The sequence below is a fragment of the Seriola aureovittata genome, chromosome 19 (assembly GCF_021018895.1).
Source record: "Seriola aureovittata isolate HTS-2021-v1 ecotype China chromosome 19, ASM2101889v1, whole genome shotgun sequence".
Taxonomy (NCBI): domain Eukaryota; kingdom Metazoa; phylum Chordata; class Actinopteri; order Carangiformes; family Carangidae; genus Seriola; species Seriola aureovittata.
In genome coordinates this window covers 12554778-12572836 of record NC_079382.1, presented here as the reverse complement: position 1 = coordinate 12572836, position 18059 = coordinate 12554778, and the positions used below count along the sequence as shown (strand labels likewise).

Below are 18059 nucleotides of genomic sequence, written 5' to 3'. Positions count from 1 at the left end.
AAAGGATAGCAGGGAATTACTAGTAAAGACAGAAATCGGTTTCTCATTAGATAATGTGAGTTTTTGTCCTGTATTGAGCAACAAGGATAAAAGCCCACACTTCTACCAGGACAAGAGGGGGAAAAAAAATATGCAACAGTGTCAGCTTTCACTGTTCTCACTTGTGATGGTATCAGGTGTACTTTGAACAGGCTTGTGCTCGGTTAAAACTAGCCTTGCACAGGATGGGTGGGGTAATGTGCTGTGTGTTTGAACAGACAAGGTGAAATCTGTTGTGATACGTGCTCAGGCAAAGAGCGGGCTTGAATGGAATCTTTTACCTCTAACACTTGAGAGGCTGTACACTGAAGGATTACTTGCTCTTCGGACATAACTGATTTGAATGTTCATTAAAACCGCAATGGAGGCAACCAGTGACACCAGCAAAATCCTGGAGAAGGGTCCTGAATACCTTCGAAAACAAATGGAACTGGAGAGTGAGACAAAAGGACGCATGAGTGCTGTGGAGAGGCTCCGGGCAAGCAAACCGAAATACGTCAAAAGCCAGCAGGTGGTCAACTCCACTCAGGAGTCAGTGATCAGTCTTGGATCAGCTTCTGTGAGCAGCACAGGGTCTTCTAACCGGAGCTCGAACCGTGGTGGGAATTTTGTCACGGGAAATAACTCGAAAGAGGCAACAGGTGGTGTGCAAACCTGCTCACCAGGGCAGGTACGTCGGTCCAGCTCCAAAAAACGACCCGACTCTCTTCTGCTTTACAGACAGAAATGTGAGTTACTGAGAGGTGCAGCAAACTACCGGAAACATCATATAACACGTAAGTTGCTGCTTAACACTGGGAATAAAAATGTTCCATTACTTGAGGCGGCAGATAAGGAATGTGATTCTGAAGGCAACATGGAAAAAATCACCACACCTGAGGGAACAGCAAAGGAATGTAGCCCACATGTAGTTTCCTCCCAGTCAGAGAGGAGGAAAAATGGACTCTCAGAACAATGCAGCACTGAGAGCGGGAATTCCGGGACAAAGGTGACAACAAGTCTCCTCGCCGTTCATGAGTTTGAAAGGAGATCTGGCAAAGGGGTCAGTCGTTCTCACTCTGACATCAGCTCCAGGTACTCCAAAAACTTTGCAGACTTTGATTCTTTTTTCAAGTACTGCGGGCTTGACGGTGAGGTCATCGAGTCTTTGGGGAAGGAGAACTTCTCGGCACGCTCAGATGAAATTGCAATAAACATCCGCAGTGTCAGTGTCTCTACATCGGACGGCGGCTTCTCCAGGAGCAGTGGTGACAGTGATGGCTTACTGGAGGATAATTTAGATAAAAAGATACATCAGGGGACGTCAGTTATTGAGCGCAATGCACGGATTATCAAATGGCTATACAGCTGCAAAAACGCCAAAGAGACTGGGAAAAAGTTACGAGACCTCGACTGAGATCATTTCTTTTTTCTTACAGAAGACTATGCTTACACATTTTATCCATTTAACACATTTAAGCGCGGACCATACATCAAAAACTATCTGACAAAGATCAAATGTTCATGTATTTATCTGTCCAATGACTCACTCAGACCTGACTCTTTCAAAAGCCCACAGATAGATATAATTCCTGGCTTTTGGTTGTGGAAAACGATGACCTTTGCCCTTTCACTTTTCCACTGCACTGTACGTGTTCGCAGCTGTAGTGCATGTTTGTGTGTATGTGTGTGTGAGCTACATGTATTTATGGGTGCCTAAATGTTTGTTTTCTTCTGTCTCTGTTCAAACTATATGTTTGTGCCAATTTCAGCTGAGACCTCTGAGAGCTGTTTGCATCTGTTCAGACTTGCATAGAGCTACAATACCTGTCATGCTGGGGCCAGGCAAAGTGCACAGAAATATCCTCATGACAAATCACAGACACAAAAATGTTATTTTCCCAACAATCTTCATATTGAAAACGTTTATTTACATGTAATTTAGTCTGTCAACCTGTGCATTCTGCACACTTAACCACACCAAGTCAGATTGTGACTGTTATAAGCTGCTAATTATAGCAAATATGCGATTGCCAGGTTAGAGAATAGAATAAATGCATAATAAATTGATTTTAGTTCACATTCTCTGCAAGATAAGTGCTCATCAATCCCTGAATGGGATTTTTCACAATCTGGCAACTGAAGAACTTTTCTTATTAATGGCTTATACCTAATCTATAAAGAATTACAAAATGATTTATTATCCATTAATAAAGTCATTAGTTGCACCTTATAAACCCATCTTAAAAAAATGTCCCTCAACATTAGTCAAAGTAGTCTTAAATCACTACTTATGTAACCTGCCTTTTACGTTCATCAGGCAATGAGCTTTTCAGGTGAATAGTGTACATTCCGTTACACTGACACACGCACACACACACACACACACACACACGCACACACACACACACCACAGTTTCATTTTAAAAGTGCTCCTTACAATAACATGGTCTAGTGTTACTTATTGGCAGTAATGAATCTGGTAAATCGGACCAAACTAAAATGCTTGAAGGATGCTGGATGTTTTCCAGCAGTTGCTCCCTGAGTCCTGTGTGAGAGGAATGTATCTAATAATCTGATGGGCTTATGTCCAGTGACCCATTGTAACTGTATATCCACTTCCCACCCTATCTCTGCCTGCTCGGTTTCTTCACCACCTTCTGTCTCTTTCTGTCTTTTAGCCAACTTGCTTTCACTGATCAAAGCTCAGATGTTGTAGCATGAGTGGGGGAAAAAAAGCAAGGGACAGACTATTGTTGTTTCAGTGTCTTAACAGAATTACCATACACTCTGTTTCTCTGATTATATGCTGTAGACACACCTTTGACTTCTCCATAAGCCTCATGGCAAGTCATGTCCTGTAAACTTGCTTGTAGCCAGAACTCAAAGTGCCTTTTTATCTATCTGGTTGATATTGTACAGTTACAGTTACCAAAAAGGCACTTAACATGCATGTGTATTGTAAATGCAGAATATGTGATTAGTGGCTGAAAATATACACTGCTTGCATTGCAGTGGGCTTGTTTCTTTGTTCATTGTTTTGTTTTTTTCTTTTTTTGAATGTAAAAGTTTTACTATGCTCTCAGACCACTTTAGCCTAAAATGACAATAAGAACTGTAATGTCAAGCCAGGGTCAATCTATCACTCAAGTTGGATTTTGCTGTTGCCTTTTATACTGAAGTACTGTACAATTTGTGAAATTATTGCTACACAAATAAAGCTGTTAAGGATTTTTCTTATAGGTTAATCACTGCTTAACCTTTTTCATGGTAACAATGTTCAGTAGTTTTGTTCACATCTTGTCCTATATTTAGGACAGGTGCAGGATAAATGATTTTTCCTGAAGATTCATCTAATGACTCTGTAACTACTTTAAGTGGTCAATTGCAATTGAAAGGAAAGCAATGTATATGGATATATGTATAAATAGTACAGATGTACTTTGATTAATAGTATATGTGCATCAATAAGGCCTACAGTAGATCCCTGTGTGAAAACTTTGACTTTACTGTATGTAGCCTAAAGGGGGCAGTATCTAACAACAAGACTTAACCTAATTACTGTGTTAAAATCTAAGAAAATATGTTTTCTGGCTAGTCACACCAAGCCTCTGACTGCAATTAAATCACATATAATGATATCCATAAGAACAATTACTACACATAAACCAGTTTGGATGCATGCTTGATATGAAGTTCTATTTTTAGTTTATCTGAGGAAGACAAAGCAACAGGTTTCGCTTCTGCCTTCAAAACATAATATCTAATGGCAGCAGCTATTCAGACGTAGTCACTCATGTCACAAATGAGCATGCATAAACAAAACAGATTTGATTAACTATGTGAAACTGACATAATAAAGTATGAAATTATATTGTGTACACATCAGAGCATAACACTAAAACAGTGACCTATATAACATGACTTGCATATAGAGACTTGTGAGGACTTGTCAATTAAACAAAGACTTTTTCTGCAGAAAAAAGTTCTCCTGTGACAGATATGTTCTTCCATGTGACATTATTAGATTGTTATTACAGATGCACCATTTTACTGTTGTAGATGCTCAAGTTTGGTAGTTATAGTTGGGTATCTTAGTCCAGTTTGTTCCCAGGTCTGGCCACTCCATAAGAGGGGCCATGACATGATTTATATGAGGAAAGAAGAACAATAAAGTTATGCAACCACTGGTTTCCTTTTTAACAATGCTTTGTATTGTATACGCTTTTTTAATTGAAAAATCTTTATTTACCTGTTAGATAAATGTAATGGAGTAAAAAAGTACAATATTTCCCTTAAGTGGTGTAGAAGTAAAAAAAAAAAAAAAAAAAAAAAAAAAAAAAAAAATAGAATGAAATGGAAAAACTCAAGTCAAAAACGTACTCAAGTACAGAATTTTAGTTCCAACAACAATAAAACAACGACCTAGATAAAATACCATATATTATAAGGTCTAAACTTGAGACTTCTGGTTGCTAACACAGTGTATTAATTCAGCAGTTTAAAGCAACGATCATTTTTGTTTAAGAAAAATGTTCCTCAATAACCACATCATCACTCACACAGTGTCCAGTGGTCCAGTTTCCATCCCCCATCTCAAAATCAAAACATAAGTACATGTGCGCAGTCCTCTGTCACGTGTAGGAAAAAGCCCCAACAAAACAGAAGGCATAAAAAAAGAAAGTGATTGACAACCACCATCAGCCAATGACCGACGGGACACTGGGTAGCAACAAGATAAATACAGACCTTTTGTCCAATCAGAGAGCAGTAGGGGGCGCGAACGAATTCTAGGGTCCGCACTGTGTTTACTTCCGTCAATATTTCCAGCACAGCAAGCAGGGGAGACAAGAAGCAGAGGCTGAGACAGACCATACAACAAAGGAGTCGCCTGCCTGTAAAGGTTTGTTAAACCATATTATTTAAACTCCCAGCTGAATTATAGCGTAGTTGAGATTCTCTATTGTCTTCCTGTCGTGATTATTTGCGCTGAGTCGACTGACAACTTTGTCATATCTTCATGTTTTTACCGTTAAACATTGAAACGACTTGGTTTGCTAACGGTGTTATTGTGGAAATGCTCAAGGTAAATGCGTCACAGACGTTTTCAGGTGTGTTATTCATGCAGTTTGGTGCATTAAGCGATTTTGCATCTCAGTGTTTAACCCGTAATAGCGCGGGCTCAATATAGATAACGTAAAAATCTACTGGCCCTCCTCCTGTTGTCAGACAATACACATAGTCTCAGGCTGCAGACTGAAGCAGTGGAAGCAAAGAAAGGCCATAATCATTTTTATGTGTTGCTTATTGCTGGGCATTTGATGTTGAAATTTAAATATCGCTGAATTTATTGCAATGAAATATTTTGCTTTGAAAATCAGAATTTATGTGTTTAGAATTCTTTTTTTAATGTCTAGAAGGTAATTTCAGCAGGTAGAATTGTAAAAACTTGTTCACAAATTTAGATAAAAGTATCCCATGTTTCCAGTCTCTCATTTAAACTTCTCTGACTCTGACCAAATGACAGAGTGATTGTCAGCTGATAGGACAGATGTTTTATCAGTTGATTATGCTCAGCAGCTCTGATGTTCTGAATATCACAGATCCAATATGAGTGACCAGATTTTTTTTTTAAATTGAAATTTAAGATGGGAAAATGAATTGGATATATTGTTTTGAACATTGAAGGCTTGAGTTTCCTGTCTCAGTGTTTGGACTTCATGATAGTGTTCAGTTGCTTGTAATGTTAAAATCATTATGTCTTTTCTCTGCTTCCATATAACCCAGAGCACAAAAATAAATCCCTTTTTGTAATAACATCATGTTAACCCTCCAGGTGTTTGGAGTGGCAGCGACCCTCTCTGCTCACTGTCCCCTCCCTCCCCCCAGCTACAATGCCTTTCTTGGGCCAGGACTGGAGGTCACCTGGATGGAGCTGGACAAAGACAGAGCACGGCTGGAAAAGGATTGTCTTCTATGGACACGAGTTGGAGGACAACAACAGAGAGATAGACTTGAAGGAGTAAGATCATTACTTATTCACCTTTGTCACCTAAATTTGCCTTTTTTTTTACTAGTACTGTCTGGGTCAAACTTTGTAAGTTTAATGAGTCAGTAATTTACCTGATTAGATTAAATTTAACTAAGTATGAAACCAATATCCTCTATAGTCTTCTCCTGTCTGCCGTCTTATGCAGTGCTTAGATTAAGTTCCACAGGCATACTATATTCAAGGGCTGGACAACAATTTGATGTGAACATTTATTGACCTTTAGTGGTATCATATCTTCATGACAGAATCATAAAGTCGAACATTTTCTGCATTCCACAATAATGATTCAAAGTAAAATGTAATCAAAAATTAGTTAGTGTTAGAGTTTTTGCTTTTGAGTTTTTTGCAGTTTTTGCTTTACACATTTTGAGTTTTATCTGATGTAATTATAGGTAGAATACAGTTAATTGCACTGAACTTCAATTTCATTAAAGTATTTTAATGCGTGAAATATGTTACCAACATATCTTGCAACTCTGTTCAAAAGTGGACTGACTACAGCTGATAGGCTGCCAGGCTCACTCTAAATGTTTGCCTTGGTTTGTCAGACACTGTCCAACTTCCACAAAAAAATCTCAAAATTGTTTTGAGTGGATTTTTACCTTTATTAAACTGAGGATAGTAGACAGCTGACAGGAAATGAAGGGATAGACATGGGGTAGGACATGCAACAAAAGCATTATGTTGCGATTACATGGTCAGTGTCTTAAACCGATAGGCCACCGGGACTCCCTAACTGTTGTGTGTTTACTAGTGATGATCTATGTTGACCATGGATTGTTGTTGTTTGCTGCTCAACGTGAGCAGCTGTATGTGTAAATGGCCGGCTGCAAACCAGATTTCCCCTCAGGATACCAACAGAGTTGAAGTTGAACAAGTGTGCGGGTGATCTGTGGTAGAAACACCTAGTGGAGGAGGGTGAAAAGGAGCAAGTGGCTGAGAGTTAGTAGATAAAAACACTGGTAATGTCTTGGCCAATATGAACCAGAAAGGTCATAGCTACAAAATGCCAGAGAGAAATCATTCACCCAACTCTTATTAGGGCCATAGCAGAGAGTCTTCGATGAGGTGATTTACATCCCACAATTGCAGGCTGTCGCTGCCAGCGGGGCGTCATAGCAACAGAGAGCATTGAGTATAGGGCTGGTTTGAGTGACTGAAGAGGGTCATTTTACATGAGACCAACTTGTCAGTGTATCCTGTTTGAGCAAAGGTCCAAAACAGTTGAGGTGGTTTTTGATATGTGTCTATGAATCTGAAATATCTAGGTCAAATGTTTTTGTGTGTGAACTGAGCTGACTTTCTTTTGCAAACTATGCCATTAATCTCTTATTATTGAACACAGTCATAGGTTATATATGATAACCAGGTTTGTCATATATAACCTGTTGTAATCTAGTAACACTGACTTAACCTGCCAAGGACTTTGTCACCATTGAAACCTACATTCCCTGATACAGGGTAGTTGTTAAACACCCAAAGGTGTTTAGTGGATTGAAAGCGTTGAATGACCACTGTTTGTTGAGAGCAGTTGAACTAAAAACATGTTCAGGTATTTCGATATTTCTGGTCTGTATTGCATGTGTCACTGTGGGCAGTCTAGGTAACCTTTCAGCAGGACAGCTCGCCTTGTTATCTGCAGGAAACATGAACTGTTTTGATGCATGCCAATGATGATGAGTGGTCACACAAAGGCAGTCAGCTCCTTCTTCCTATAGTATGTGTGTCCTGTTACTTTTTACAGCAGTTGTAAATGGCTTGGCATTTCTTTGTGCTACCTGCATTTATCTGACTCTCTCACTTATTAGCTTCAAATATGGATGTATCGCACTTCCTTTTTCAAGTTGCCAGGGCCATTTGAAAATAAATAAATATTTGATGTGAATAGTTGCATTCAAAATGTATGATTGACTGCCTGATTGATATGTAGTTTATTTTTTGGTGTATGGCAGGAACTATGGGTTTACAATAGCATCACAGCAAATAAATAAAATCAACAAAAACTGAAGGCGTTACCAATAAATACCAATAAATAACACTCTTTACAACCTCTTCCAATATTTAGGAGAATGGGACACAGCCACACTTTGCACACATAAGGGATTACATAGCTCATTTTACTTTTACTCATTTTTTAAGGACCAAAGCTATCGATGCACTGATTGATAGCAAGATACGCATCTGGTATTGATAGGGTTAAAGGTGGAATCTCAGCTCCAGTTGGTGATATCTCCTTCAGGCCACAGTGTCGCCTTTTCTATTGATCAGCCAACTAACACTACCTCACAGTGTCACATCAGCTTGTCAGCAGTCTTTTTACAGAAAAGCAAAGGGCATAGCAACAGACAATAACCAGTGACGTCATCTCTTCAGATTGGCTGCTCTCCAAATGTAACCTCACTTAGAAAGGCCAGTGACTTCATGCAGCGGAGGTATGTTTGGCAGACCAACACATGTAGGCCAGAAAGAAAGGGACGCATTATGATAGCCACTGGCATGGTACACAGTGTTACAGAAGTAGTTTAGATGATAATGAGTCTCTGAATGTCAACAAACCTCTGTCACCTATTATCTATGGTGTTGTAGGTGTTGGACGGTTGAGTGTCAGCTGAGGTTTTGAACCCTCTTTTTGCTGTCATGTTGTGATTACTTAGTCGTTTTACACTTGATAAAGCACATAATAAATGCTGCTTGAAACCATCTGTCTATGTTACTTTGAATAAGAGAAGTAAAACACCTAAGTGTTACCACCATTTGTTTTCTTCCTCGTTTACATCCCTCATAACCTTCTCCCTCTTAGCTCATGTATTTCAGGATACAGTTGAAATATCCACAAATCCTTCTGAACTTTCCTGCTGCTCTGTGTTGTCTCTTATTGACTCTGTGGAGGCTGGTACTCTGCATGCAACCTGTGTAAAAAAGCCAGGCTATTGCATTCCTCTCTTGTAATTCACTGTGACAGATTACTGTGCTTGCATGTGTGTTTGTATGTATGCCAGGGCAATTGGATAAATGGCTAGAGACGAGGGATTACTGTAGAGCTCATTCACCCCGATCAGTTGACTTCGCAGTCAAAGCCACGTCTTCACTTATGATGCTGAAGAAGAATATTTGTTTCTTAACCAAAAGCATGTGTGATGAAATCATCCAGATTATGACTGATCATTTTGGTGAAGTAAAATTTTCCTCCATCTTCTGAAATCTCTTGCATAGAACCTAACCCTTGCATTTTGCATTAGAATTAATATCCTGTTGCATGTACTCTGGGGCCTGGGGTGGAGTTATAAAAAATGTTTATTTGTTGCAACCATTTCATCAGTGTGTGATAAATGAAAAGAGTACAATTTTTATAAGGGAGCGACTGAGTCTTCCAGTTTGTACCAAGTGTAAAAATCACCATCACCACTGCAAAAACACATTCAGTCTCCAAATACCAAACAGAACTTGCAGTGTTTTTGGTGGGAAGCTGTTGAGGGATCATGTTCGTTTGTCTGCATTAGTGATGTTAGTAGTTTGTTGTGGTACCTGTATGCAACTAAGGATAGTTTTCATAATAGATTTATCTGCTGATTATTTTCTTGATTAATCAAGTACTTATTTTAGTTTGAAAGTGACAGCAATAATACATTATAATTGTTCTGAGCCCAGGTATTCAAACTGCTCATTTTGTTTGACCAACAGTCGAAGTTGTAACAGTATGTGTTGAGTTTATATTCTCAAATGGACAACAGCTAAACAATTCCTGAAAAATACATTAACAATCATTCACATAACAATAATGTGATAATAGTAGGCATCATTTTTATATCAGTTCCAATACTAGTAATATATTTTCAAGCTATTATTGCCCAGTATGATCAGCTGACTAATACATGTGCTCCCCAAGTTGGTAGTGTTGCCAGTCAGGTGCTCAGCTTCAGTTAGTGGATTATTAATGCATGAAGAGTCAATTATCAGTCCAGTCCAGCCCTTTGATCTTTCAGTTAAAGGTCACTGGAAAATGTGTTTATGTAGGAACAGGTCTTGGTACAGATCACAGTCTCAGTTTTATAAAATTTTATGTAATTAGGTTTTATTTGCAGTGGGAACTTTTTAAAAAATAGTTCTCAACTACTGTGCAAAAGGACATGTTCTGCTTCATTGTACATTATAATGGTGTTTAAGGCATATTTCAGTTCTGTTTAGGACAGTAACACAAGGACATTAACACATCTATTATTTGACCCATTTGAGAGAATATGTTAGGATTAAATTTAGATATTTAGAAGATCACAGTGGTCTTGCTGTCACTGACATGTAGAGAATGTCATGAATAGCAAGAAATGTGTACAGATCCTCACAAACATACACACATGGATAATCTGTATAACATGTATGTACATGTTTTAGTACATGTTTTCATTTGGGTTTCTGCTGGAGTTGAGCCATTTCAAACCTTCCATGTCATCATAAGTCAAGTTGAGCTTAGCTGCCAAAATGATAAGATATCTTATCAGAAATAATAAAGATACTTATCAACCGACAGGCTCAGAATGGCTGCCAGAAATAACAGATACAGTCACATCTATGATTCTGTCTCTCAGAGTCGGGATATACAGTATGTCTACCATCTGCAGTGCGTCCTCCATCACAGCAGTCACTGTGAATCATTAGAATTTAACATCCTGGTTCTTCTGGATCTGCAACAGCTAGATTTCTAACCATAAGAATCTATGGGCATTTACTTTCTGTTTAGTTTCATCCATCATTGGCTAAATGTGCCCTTAATGATGGATAAAACACGTTTGTAGGATATGAAAATCACCTGCATGTGTTCACAGGACATCAGTAAAAAGTCACTGATTTGCTCCAGGATGTTGTAGCAGAGCAGATTCTTTACAGTGCTTTTTAATTATTTTGTTTTTATGTGGACTGGTCACAGTCGCATGCAATGTTATTAACAAATTCCTCCCCGGCATCCTCTGTCTAAACAGGCTCTGCAGTGGCAACAATGAAAACCTATTTGTCGGAGATGTGTGTGAGCTCGCCACAACAAAGAGGAAAAAGGACTTCTACAACAATAACACCAAATCTCAGTGTGAGTTTCAGTAACACGTAATCACTGTTTTGGCACAACGAAGGGTTTTTGATAATACATAATAGGTCCTCTTTGCAATAAGAGCAAAGCATAAGCACAGGTAGGTACAAGCCATAATTGCAGTCAAGGGACAACCATCTATTGAAAGCTTTGTTTGCATTGAAATTAATTGGACTAAACATTTTTTATTCACTTGGTCATTTTGTCATACTGAAGTTTACAGTACTGTATGTGATGGCTAATTGTAAATTTTACATCTGTAGTGTTTATCAGTGATACTTTTTAGAGCGTGTTTACACTACTTAAACATTAGTGTTGTGTGTTAGTCATTCAGCTGTCCTAAGACAGAGCCTGTGGGAAACATTGCTCAGGACTGAAATCTTCCATCCATGACAGTTTGTCCATAAATGGAACTCAACTCTTTACAGAAAATACTTCTTCACATCTGAAAGTCATTGGCACAAAATAAGGGAGACAGTAGTGAAAAGCTGTGTGGCACATGTGTTATGCTACTTTCTACTTCTATTCCATTACATTAAATTGACAGCTTCTTCAATCACTGCAATCCATTCTGTATGAAGTACCTGTAAACATTAGTATTATATGACATCAGTGCCTACTTACTTCTGCATACCACTTCTTCTTATAAAACACCATTAGAATACAGTAGAGGATAAACAGTAATGGAAAGTCAACAGTGACCATCGTGAATGTGTTTGGGCACATCTGTAGGAGACGTGGTAGATGAACCACACAAAAGGCATCATTATTTGTGATTATGTGTAATCTTGTCTTTTGTTGTAGTTGTTTTTAACTGTATTCAAAAAGGACAGATACAATAATGCAATGCTGTGCACCTGGAAGTCCTGGGGCTGCAAAACGTCATACACATGTTATTAAGATCAGTCAGCTTCCTAAAATTTGGCCCATGTGTCTATTTCTCAAAAACAAGTTGAACATTGAAGCTGCATTCTGTTAATTTTAATCTGAACAGACAGCTGCAGTTTGAAGAGGTGGACGACTCTAAACATGCCCTCAATCCAATATAAAAATAATCACAAACTATAGACTTAATTCACAACTGTAACAAAACTGAACATTCATCTACTTTATTGTTTACAAATGTAGTATTTGCTGTAAGGATATTGGATAGGGTCACATTAGATTGCACAGGTGCTTATAATTTTTTGTTTGCTCATTACACATTATGTACATGTACACTAAACATTTATACTCCAACAAACGATGTGTTTTCTTTTCTGTTCTTTAGTTGTCTTCAGGGATAAATGGATCTACGTGCAGAAAGGAAGCACAAAAGAAGTGAGCTCTGAAGCCTTTACTACAGTTTTCAAATGAAGGATTTATTTTCTGTCAATTGAAACAGCTTCATTTATTTTTATTAAACTGTTTGTGTGTGTGTGTGTGTGTGTGTGTGTGTGTGTGTGTGTGTGTGTGTGTGTGTGTGTGTGTGTGTGTGTGTGTGTGTGTGTGTGTGTGTGTGCCTACAGCGACATGGATACTGCACACTTGGTGAAGCGCTCAACCGTCTAGACTTTTCCAGTGCCATTCAGGACTTGAGAAGATTTAACTATGTTGCAAAAGTGAGCGATCACACTTCTTAATTCCGGATGCTTTTGAAATGGTTGTATGACTTGTACAAGCCACTCTTCCTCAAACTATCTCACTCTGTCCCTTGCCCACAGCTTTTCCAGCTAATAGCCAGGTCTCAGCTGACTTCTTTGAGTGGAGCTGCACAGAAAAACTATTTCAATATACTGGAGAAGATTGTGCGAAAGGGTAAGAGGACCTGAGCCAAAGACTGATTAACTATTCTGTTAACCGGCAGATATGTAAAAGTAGCTTTTTTCAACATTTCTTTTACAAAAGGCAAGGCGCTTAACAACCAGAAGATGTTGTTTCTCTTGCTACTCCCAGCAGTCTCATCATGAATGTCAGAACACAAAACCAGTAGGACCAGTGTGCTCCATCATTATGGGATTTTGTTGCCTGGTGAAGCAATGATCAGATCTAGACTGAGGTTCAGTCTGTCACATGTATATGATGAAACTTCCTTTTCCTTTTGATTTAGTAAATGCTTGTACAGTTCTACAGTGTTTCATCAATCTTCTCTTTAATGTTATTTCTGTACACTGAGGGCGACAGACAAATATTTGTTCTTTTCAGTTCTAGCAACTTAAAAACATTTTTTTAAACAACTCTGTTTCTGAGACATGTTGGAAAACAGAAGAAATAAATGATGATACATTGTTATCATTATAACAAAACATGGAATTTCTGTAAGCCTTTTTTGGCTGCCTATATTTTATCTTATTGTTTCCGTTTTTTCTTTGTTTGTCTGTTTATTTTTCAAATTTGCGCTCCAGTCCTAGAGGACCACTACAATCCTCGCCTTGTCAAGGAGCTGCTACAGGACTTGAGCTCGACGCTGAACAATCTGACTGTCCATGTTGGCAGATGTGTTCTTGTGGGCAATGTCAACATCTGGCTGTGCCGACTGGAGACAATTCTCAAATGGCAGCAGCAGCTCAACAACCTTCAGATCCCCAAGGTAGAAATAGTGGATGAGTGTATGCGTGTGTGCGTGTGCATGGGTCTGTCTACAAACACTATCTACTGTGGTGACTTGCTGATACAGTGCCATTGCTTACATACTCATAAACTGAATTTAATGAGGAATAGAAATATGGAGGGGGATGTAATCCGGTGGAACTGGTCATTTAATGCTTAACTGCATATGAATGGTAACACACCTATTGTACAGCTCTAATTTCATTTATTGGTGATTATTTATTCCACAGCAAATGTGCGATGGTATGTCATTCAACGACTTGCCACTTTACATGCAGAATAAGATCCTTTACAAGTTATCTGATGCTTATGACATCATAAACCTGGGACAGGCCACGCCTACGCTGCACATCCTCAGTGAGAACCGGACGCTGTGGAAGAGGCTGTGCCACTTTCACTTCTCAGACAAACAGGTGAGAGAACAAATGAGTTAATCTTCAGACACGGACAACAGTTACAATAATAGTTCATGTCAAAGTATTAGAAGAGGTGGCTGCCCCTGCAGGCTGATAATTAATTCCACTGTTGACCACTAGAGGTCAGAATTACAGCAGTTTACTCTCAGTTCACTATGGTCTGTGGCCTTCTTTCACATCCATTCAGGATTGATGTTAATGAGAAATTGTTCTTGGTCATATTTAATTATCCTTTGTTCCATTTATAATTACATTAATGTCCCCTGTGTTTTAAAGGGTTTCAGACTGAGTGTTTCCTAACATCCGTGTGTGTGTGTGTGTGTGTGTGTGTGTGTGTGTGTGTGTGTGTGTGTGTGTGTGTGTGTGTGTGTGTGTGTGTGTGTGTGTGTGTGTGTGTGCGCGCGCGGGTCCGCTACACAAATGCAGTTCTGTAGGAATCTGGTCCTAACCAAGAGTGACAACGTGGACTGGAAGCTAATGTACTTCACCCTGCAGAAACACTATCCCATGAAGGAGCAGTACGGCGACACCTTGCACTTCTGCAAACACTGTAGCATCCTCTTCTGGAAGGTAAGCAATATTAAACACACCTACAGCCACATTCACATCATGTAGGAAAGACAGCATGACAAACCAGTACTGTTCATCAGACTGCAGGTAAATTACAAGTTGTATATTACATTGGAGGTAAATGTTAAAAGAAGGTTACAAAAAGTTCAGTGCAACTGTAACTGATTGGTTTAGCTTTTACTTTTATCGCCTTGCACCGCTATAAACTGAAGCTTAATAGAAGCAGACTGAGTGTGTGTACAATAACTTGAACCTGCACTGTTCAAAGTGATGTTTCTCACAGTCCTGATATCTTTTAAACTGTGTATACATGTGAGTCTATCAATGCAAGTATCACGTTTGTACCAGAACACTCTGTATTCCTTTGGCCAAAGAGACAAAACATTTTTTATCGTTGAGGAAAAGTCTCAGATACACTTTGAGCCTCTCTCACACTGATTGCTGTCTTTGGCAGTCACTTAGGTGTTAAGGTATGATTGAAATCCCATCTTAATACCTTTATACTTTTCTAATTGCAGATCAATTTATTCTTAATTCTTGAGACCAGCATGAAAAATTGCTTTTTCAAAACAATGTTCTGATTATTCAAAAGGGAACAAACAAGTCACACATATAAGTGCACATTAGAACTGTTGATAAAGCTAATCACTGTCGTCCACCAATACTGTGAACTCATGTGCTCATATCTGTATACTTAACAGTCAAAGGTTAAACAAGTGACTGGTATGACCTAATCATTTGTTAGACACATGACACATGAGAGCTGATCTCTAATCACATGTAAGACAAATAGTTTGAGTTAATAAGCTTTGGGGAATATTGTATGTAAAGAAACTAACAGTGCTTGGCTTAAACATGCCATTGTGGCTACAATATCCAATCCCTATTTATCCTCCTTTTGATTATTTCCTACCCACAGTCTTGTTGTCCTCCTTTGCTGGGTCCCTGTACTGTTTAACCTCTTCCCTTTCTGCATCCCTCTCCTTGCTTTTCTCCCCTCCTTCCTGCCTCTCCCCCTGGTTCCCTTTTTCCCTGATTCCTTAAGGATCGCCACCTGGCTTTGTTATTCAAGGTACTCTCTGTCCCATCATGCCTTTCTTTTTCTTCAGTTGACAGTTTGTCACATTTTTTCCCCCATGATCGTTTTATGACTTATCTTTTTCCATGTGTTGATCTTTGTGTTGTACTGTTCTCTGTTTTAATTGATTTCATCATGTTTCGCTCAAGGTGTGTTTAGCAAACAGTTCCTCGTCTGCTGACTTTTTAATCACCTCTAACCACATTGTTAAAAAAAACATGTTTGTTTGATCATAAACTCCACTGAATGTTGCGTTCTTGTGTCTGAAAGAAAATTGTCAGTTGTCATTTAGTTTAGCACAAATGTTTCTCCATCAATACTAATATCCAGGATTGTGTTGCCCCAGCTATTTGTAAATCTGTCGTTAAATTTGTATTTAAAGTTCTTTAGTTCTTAGTAACTACTGGCTAGTTTCAAACATTTGGTTTACTAAATTAGTTTGTGTCATTAAGACTAAAAGGTAGCCTAAATCTTAGTGATGTATACACATTGTAAGGACTGTAAGGACGAGGAAACATCTGTAGCGCCATCTAATCTAAAGCATCAACTTTTAAAGCCTGTAGGTAACATAATAAAAAAGTTTTAGTAAAACCAAGCAATGCATTATGCTTGACTGCCAGACCTTAAAAAGAAAGAAAAATATAATATACATTTTGTTGATTTAAGGTCTACTGTGTTATGTTGAGATGTAGGTACATTTAATTAAAATGAGGCCAACATGCTATCATTTTTATTACAGTTTACATCAATATGGCATTTAAGTCAACTGTCAGGTCAGATATGTTTACTTTAAAAAGGTAATATATTAGCAAGCTGGTTTTGATTTGTGGTTGGTGTAGTTAGCTTCACTACAGTTACACCTGGCAGTGAGAAGCTGCATTGTTAAAGCAGCTGTAATCAATAATTTCTAATTAAAAATGGATGAACTGACTACTGTGCCACCAAGTTCGCCATGTTAACTTTATATGGTGATAATATGTCAGTGTTGTGTTTACAGCTTGTTTCCACTGCCAAGAATTCAGTAATTGCAGGTTAAAGTAACCTCCTCGTAAGAACTTGTGTGTGTGATGCAATCCACTTAAATTTAGTGATGCATGAATCTCCGCTCACTCACTTGCATCATCAAGAATTTACACCTAACACCTAATGCATCTGACTCCAGTGTCATACATCACAGCATGAGTAACTGCTTCTCTGCTTCGTTGGTAACAATTTGGTTGTCGACTGTGTTCCAGGACTGTGGCCATCCGTGCACAGCCAACGACCCCGACAGCTGCCTCATGCCCATCTCTCCACAGCACTTTATCGACCTCTTCAAGTTTTAAACCCTCCACGGTGTTCTCAAAGCGAAGCATCCGTTTCCCAACCCAAGAGTGTGTACAAGACTTTTTACCCAAATACAAAGGGCTTCAACTGAAAGAAATTACTTTTTTATGTCTTCATTTCCTTACGCACAAATGTTTCCATAAGACATAGGAAAAATTACATTTGTATGTTTGTTGATTTTAAGAATGTTGGTGATGGGTGAAAATATAAAAGAAACTTTTATGTTTTTCCTCTTTCCACACCAATGTTTGTCTTCTTGACAAAAAAAGCTCAACTGACAGAGAAAAGAAAAAATAATATGTAAATTTAATATGAGTATTTTGAAAGGATTTATATGTAAAAGGAGTTGTAGCATGTTTATGGTAGGTAAGTGATGATAGGTAACGTGTCCAGGGTTTTTTTTTTTTTTAAATGGCAAAAAGTAAAAATTTAGTGTGGGAGAATAAGATGTCTCATGTTGTTTATTTAATGGGGTTAAAGTTTTCTGCTTTTTGCTCTGTTTTGTTTTGGTGGTATTTTTCTGCAATAACTGAATGCATGTTATGTTTGAGTCTCTGTTTACATACTGTTTGTTGTCCTGTGAATTCGTGCTGTGCTCTGTGTACAGTGAAGGCGTCAACACTAAAAGAAAATAATGTAAAACTCCATTAGCCGTACAAATTTTTACAATCTACTTATGTCAGAGCTGTCAAGTGACAGACAAAGAAAATGTAAAACATTATTTATGAGGGAAAAAAAAAGTTTTGTATCCTTCCTACAACTTTTGTAATATTCCTTTACTGTTCCAAATACTCTTGATGGTACTATCATGACTTTTATGGGACAGGAACTAGCAAATAATGATAATAAAATATTTCTAAAAACCTGCTTCTGCTCTTCTTTTTGTATTGGGTCACTGGGAATTGTTTCTTTGCTATATAAATGTGTTTTCTT

General features: G+C 38.3%; 2 protein-coding genes across 5 annotated transcripts; both read left to right on the top strand.

Annotated features, from left to right (window-relative positions):
• The first annotated feature begins 18 nt into the window (after positions 1–18).
• fam110c (family with sequence similarity 110 member C) lies at positions 19–4209 on the top strand. Its single transcript, XM_056404616.1, has one exon. The coding sequence runs from the start codon at positions 383–385 to the stop codon at positions 1433–1435; it is 1053 nt and encodes a 350-aa protein (XP_056260591.1). The 5' UTR covers positions 19–382; the 3' UTR covers positions 1436–4209.
• A 570-nt stretch (positions 4210–4779) lies between these two features.
• fbxo25 (F-box protein 25) lies at positions 4780–17993 on the top strand. Of its 4 annotated transcripts, none has more exons than XM_056363583.1 (11): positions 4780–4921; positions 5855–6040; positions 11044–11147; positions 12418–12467; positions 12656–12748; positions 12851–12944; positions 13532–13716; positions 14015–14149; positions 14579–14722; positions 15768–15794; positions 17036–17993. In XM_056363583.1, exons 2-11 carry the CDS (start codon positions 5913–5915, stop codon positions 17123–17125), a joined length of 1050 nt encoding a protein of 349 aa, XP_056219558.1. In that variant the 5' UTR covers positions 4780–4921; positions 5855–5912; the 3' UTR covers positions 17126–17993. The 4 variants fall into 4 exon arrangements, with proteins under 4 accessions (XP_056219558.1, XP_056219555.1, XP_056219557.1 ...); XM_056363580.1 differs by having other exon boundaries at positions 13967–14149; XM_056363581.1 differs by having other exon boundaries at positions 4802–4921; positions 5908–6040; positions 13967–14149.
• Positions 17994–18059: the final 66 nt, after the last annotated feature.

Coding starts and splice junctions, on each gene's coding strand:
- fam110c (XM_056404616.1), top strand. CDS start 383: ATGTTCATTAAAACCGCAATGGAGGCAACCAGTGACACCAGCAAAATC.
- fbxo25 (XM_056363580.1), top strand. CDS start 5,913: ATGCCTTTCTTGGGCCAGGACTGGAGGTCACCTGGATGGAGCTGGACA. Junction 6,041..11,043: donor AGAGAGATAGACTTGAAGGA/GTAAGATCATTA, acceptor CTGTCTAAACAG/GCTCTGCAGTGGCAACAATG. Junction 11,148..12,417: donor CAATAACACCAAATCTCAGT/GTGAGTTTCAGT, acceptor TCTGTTCTTTAG/TTGTCTTCAGGGATAAATGG.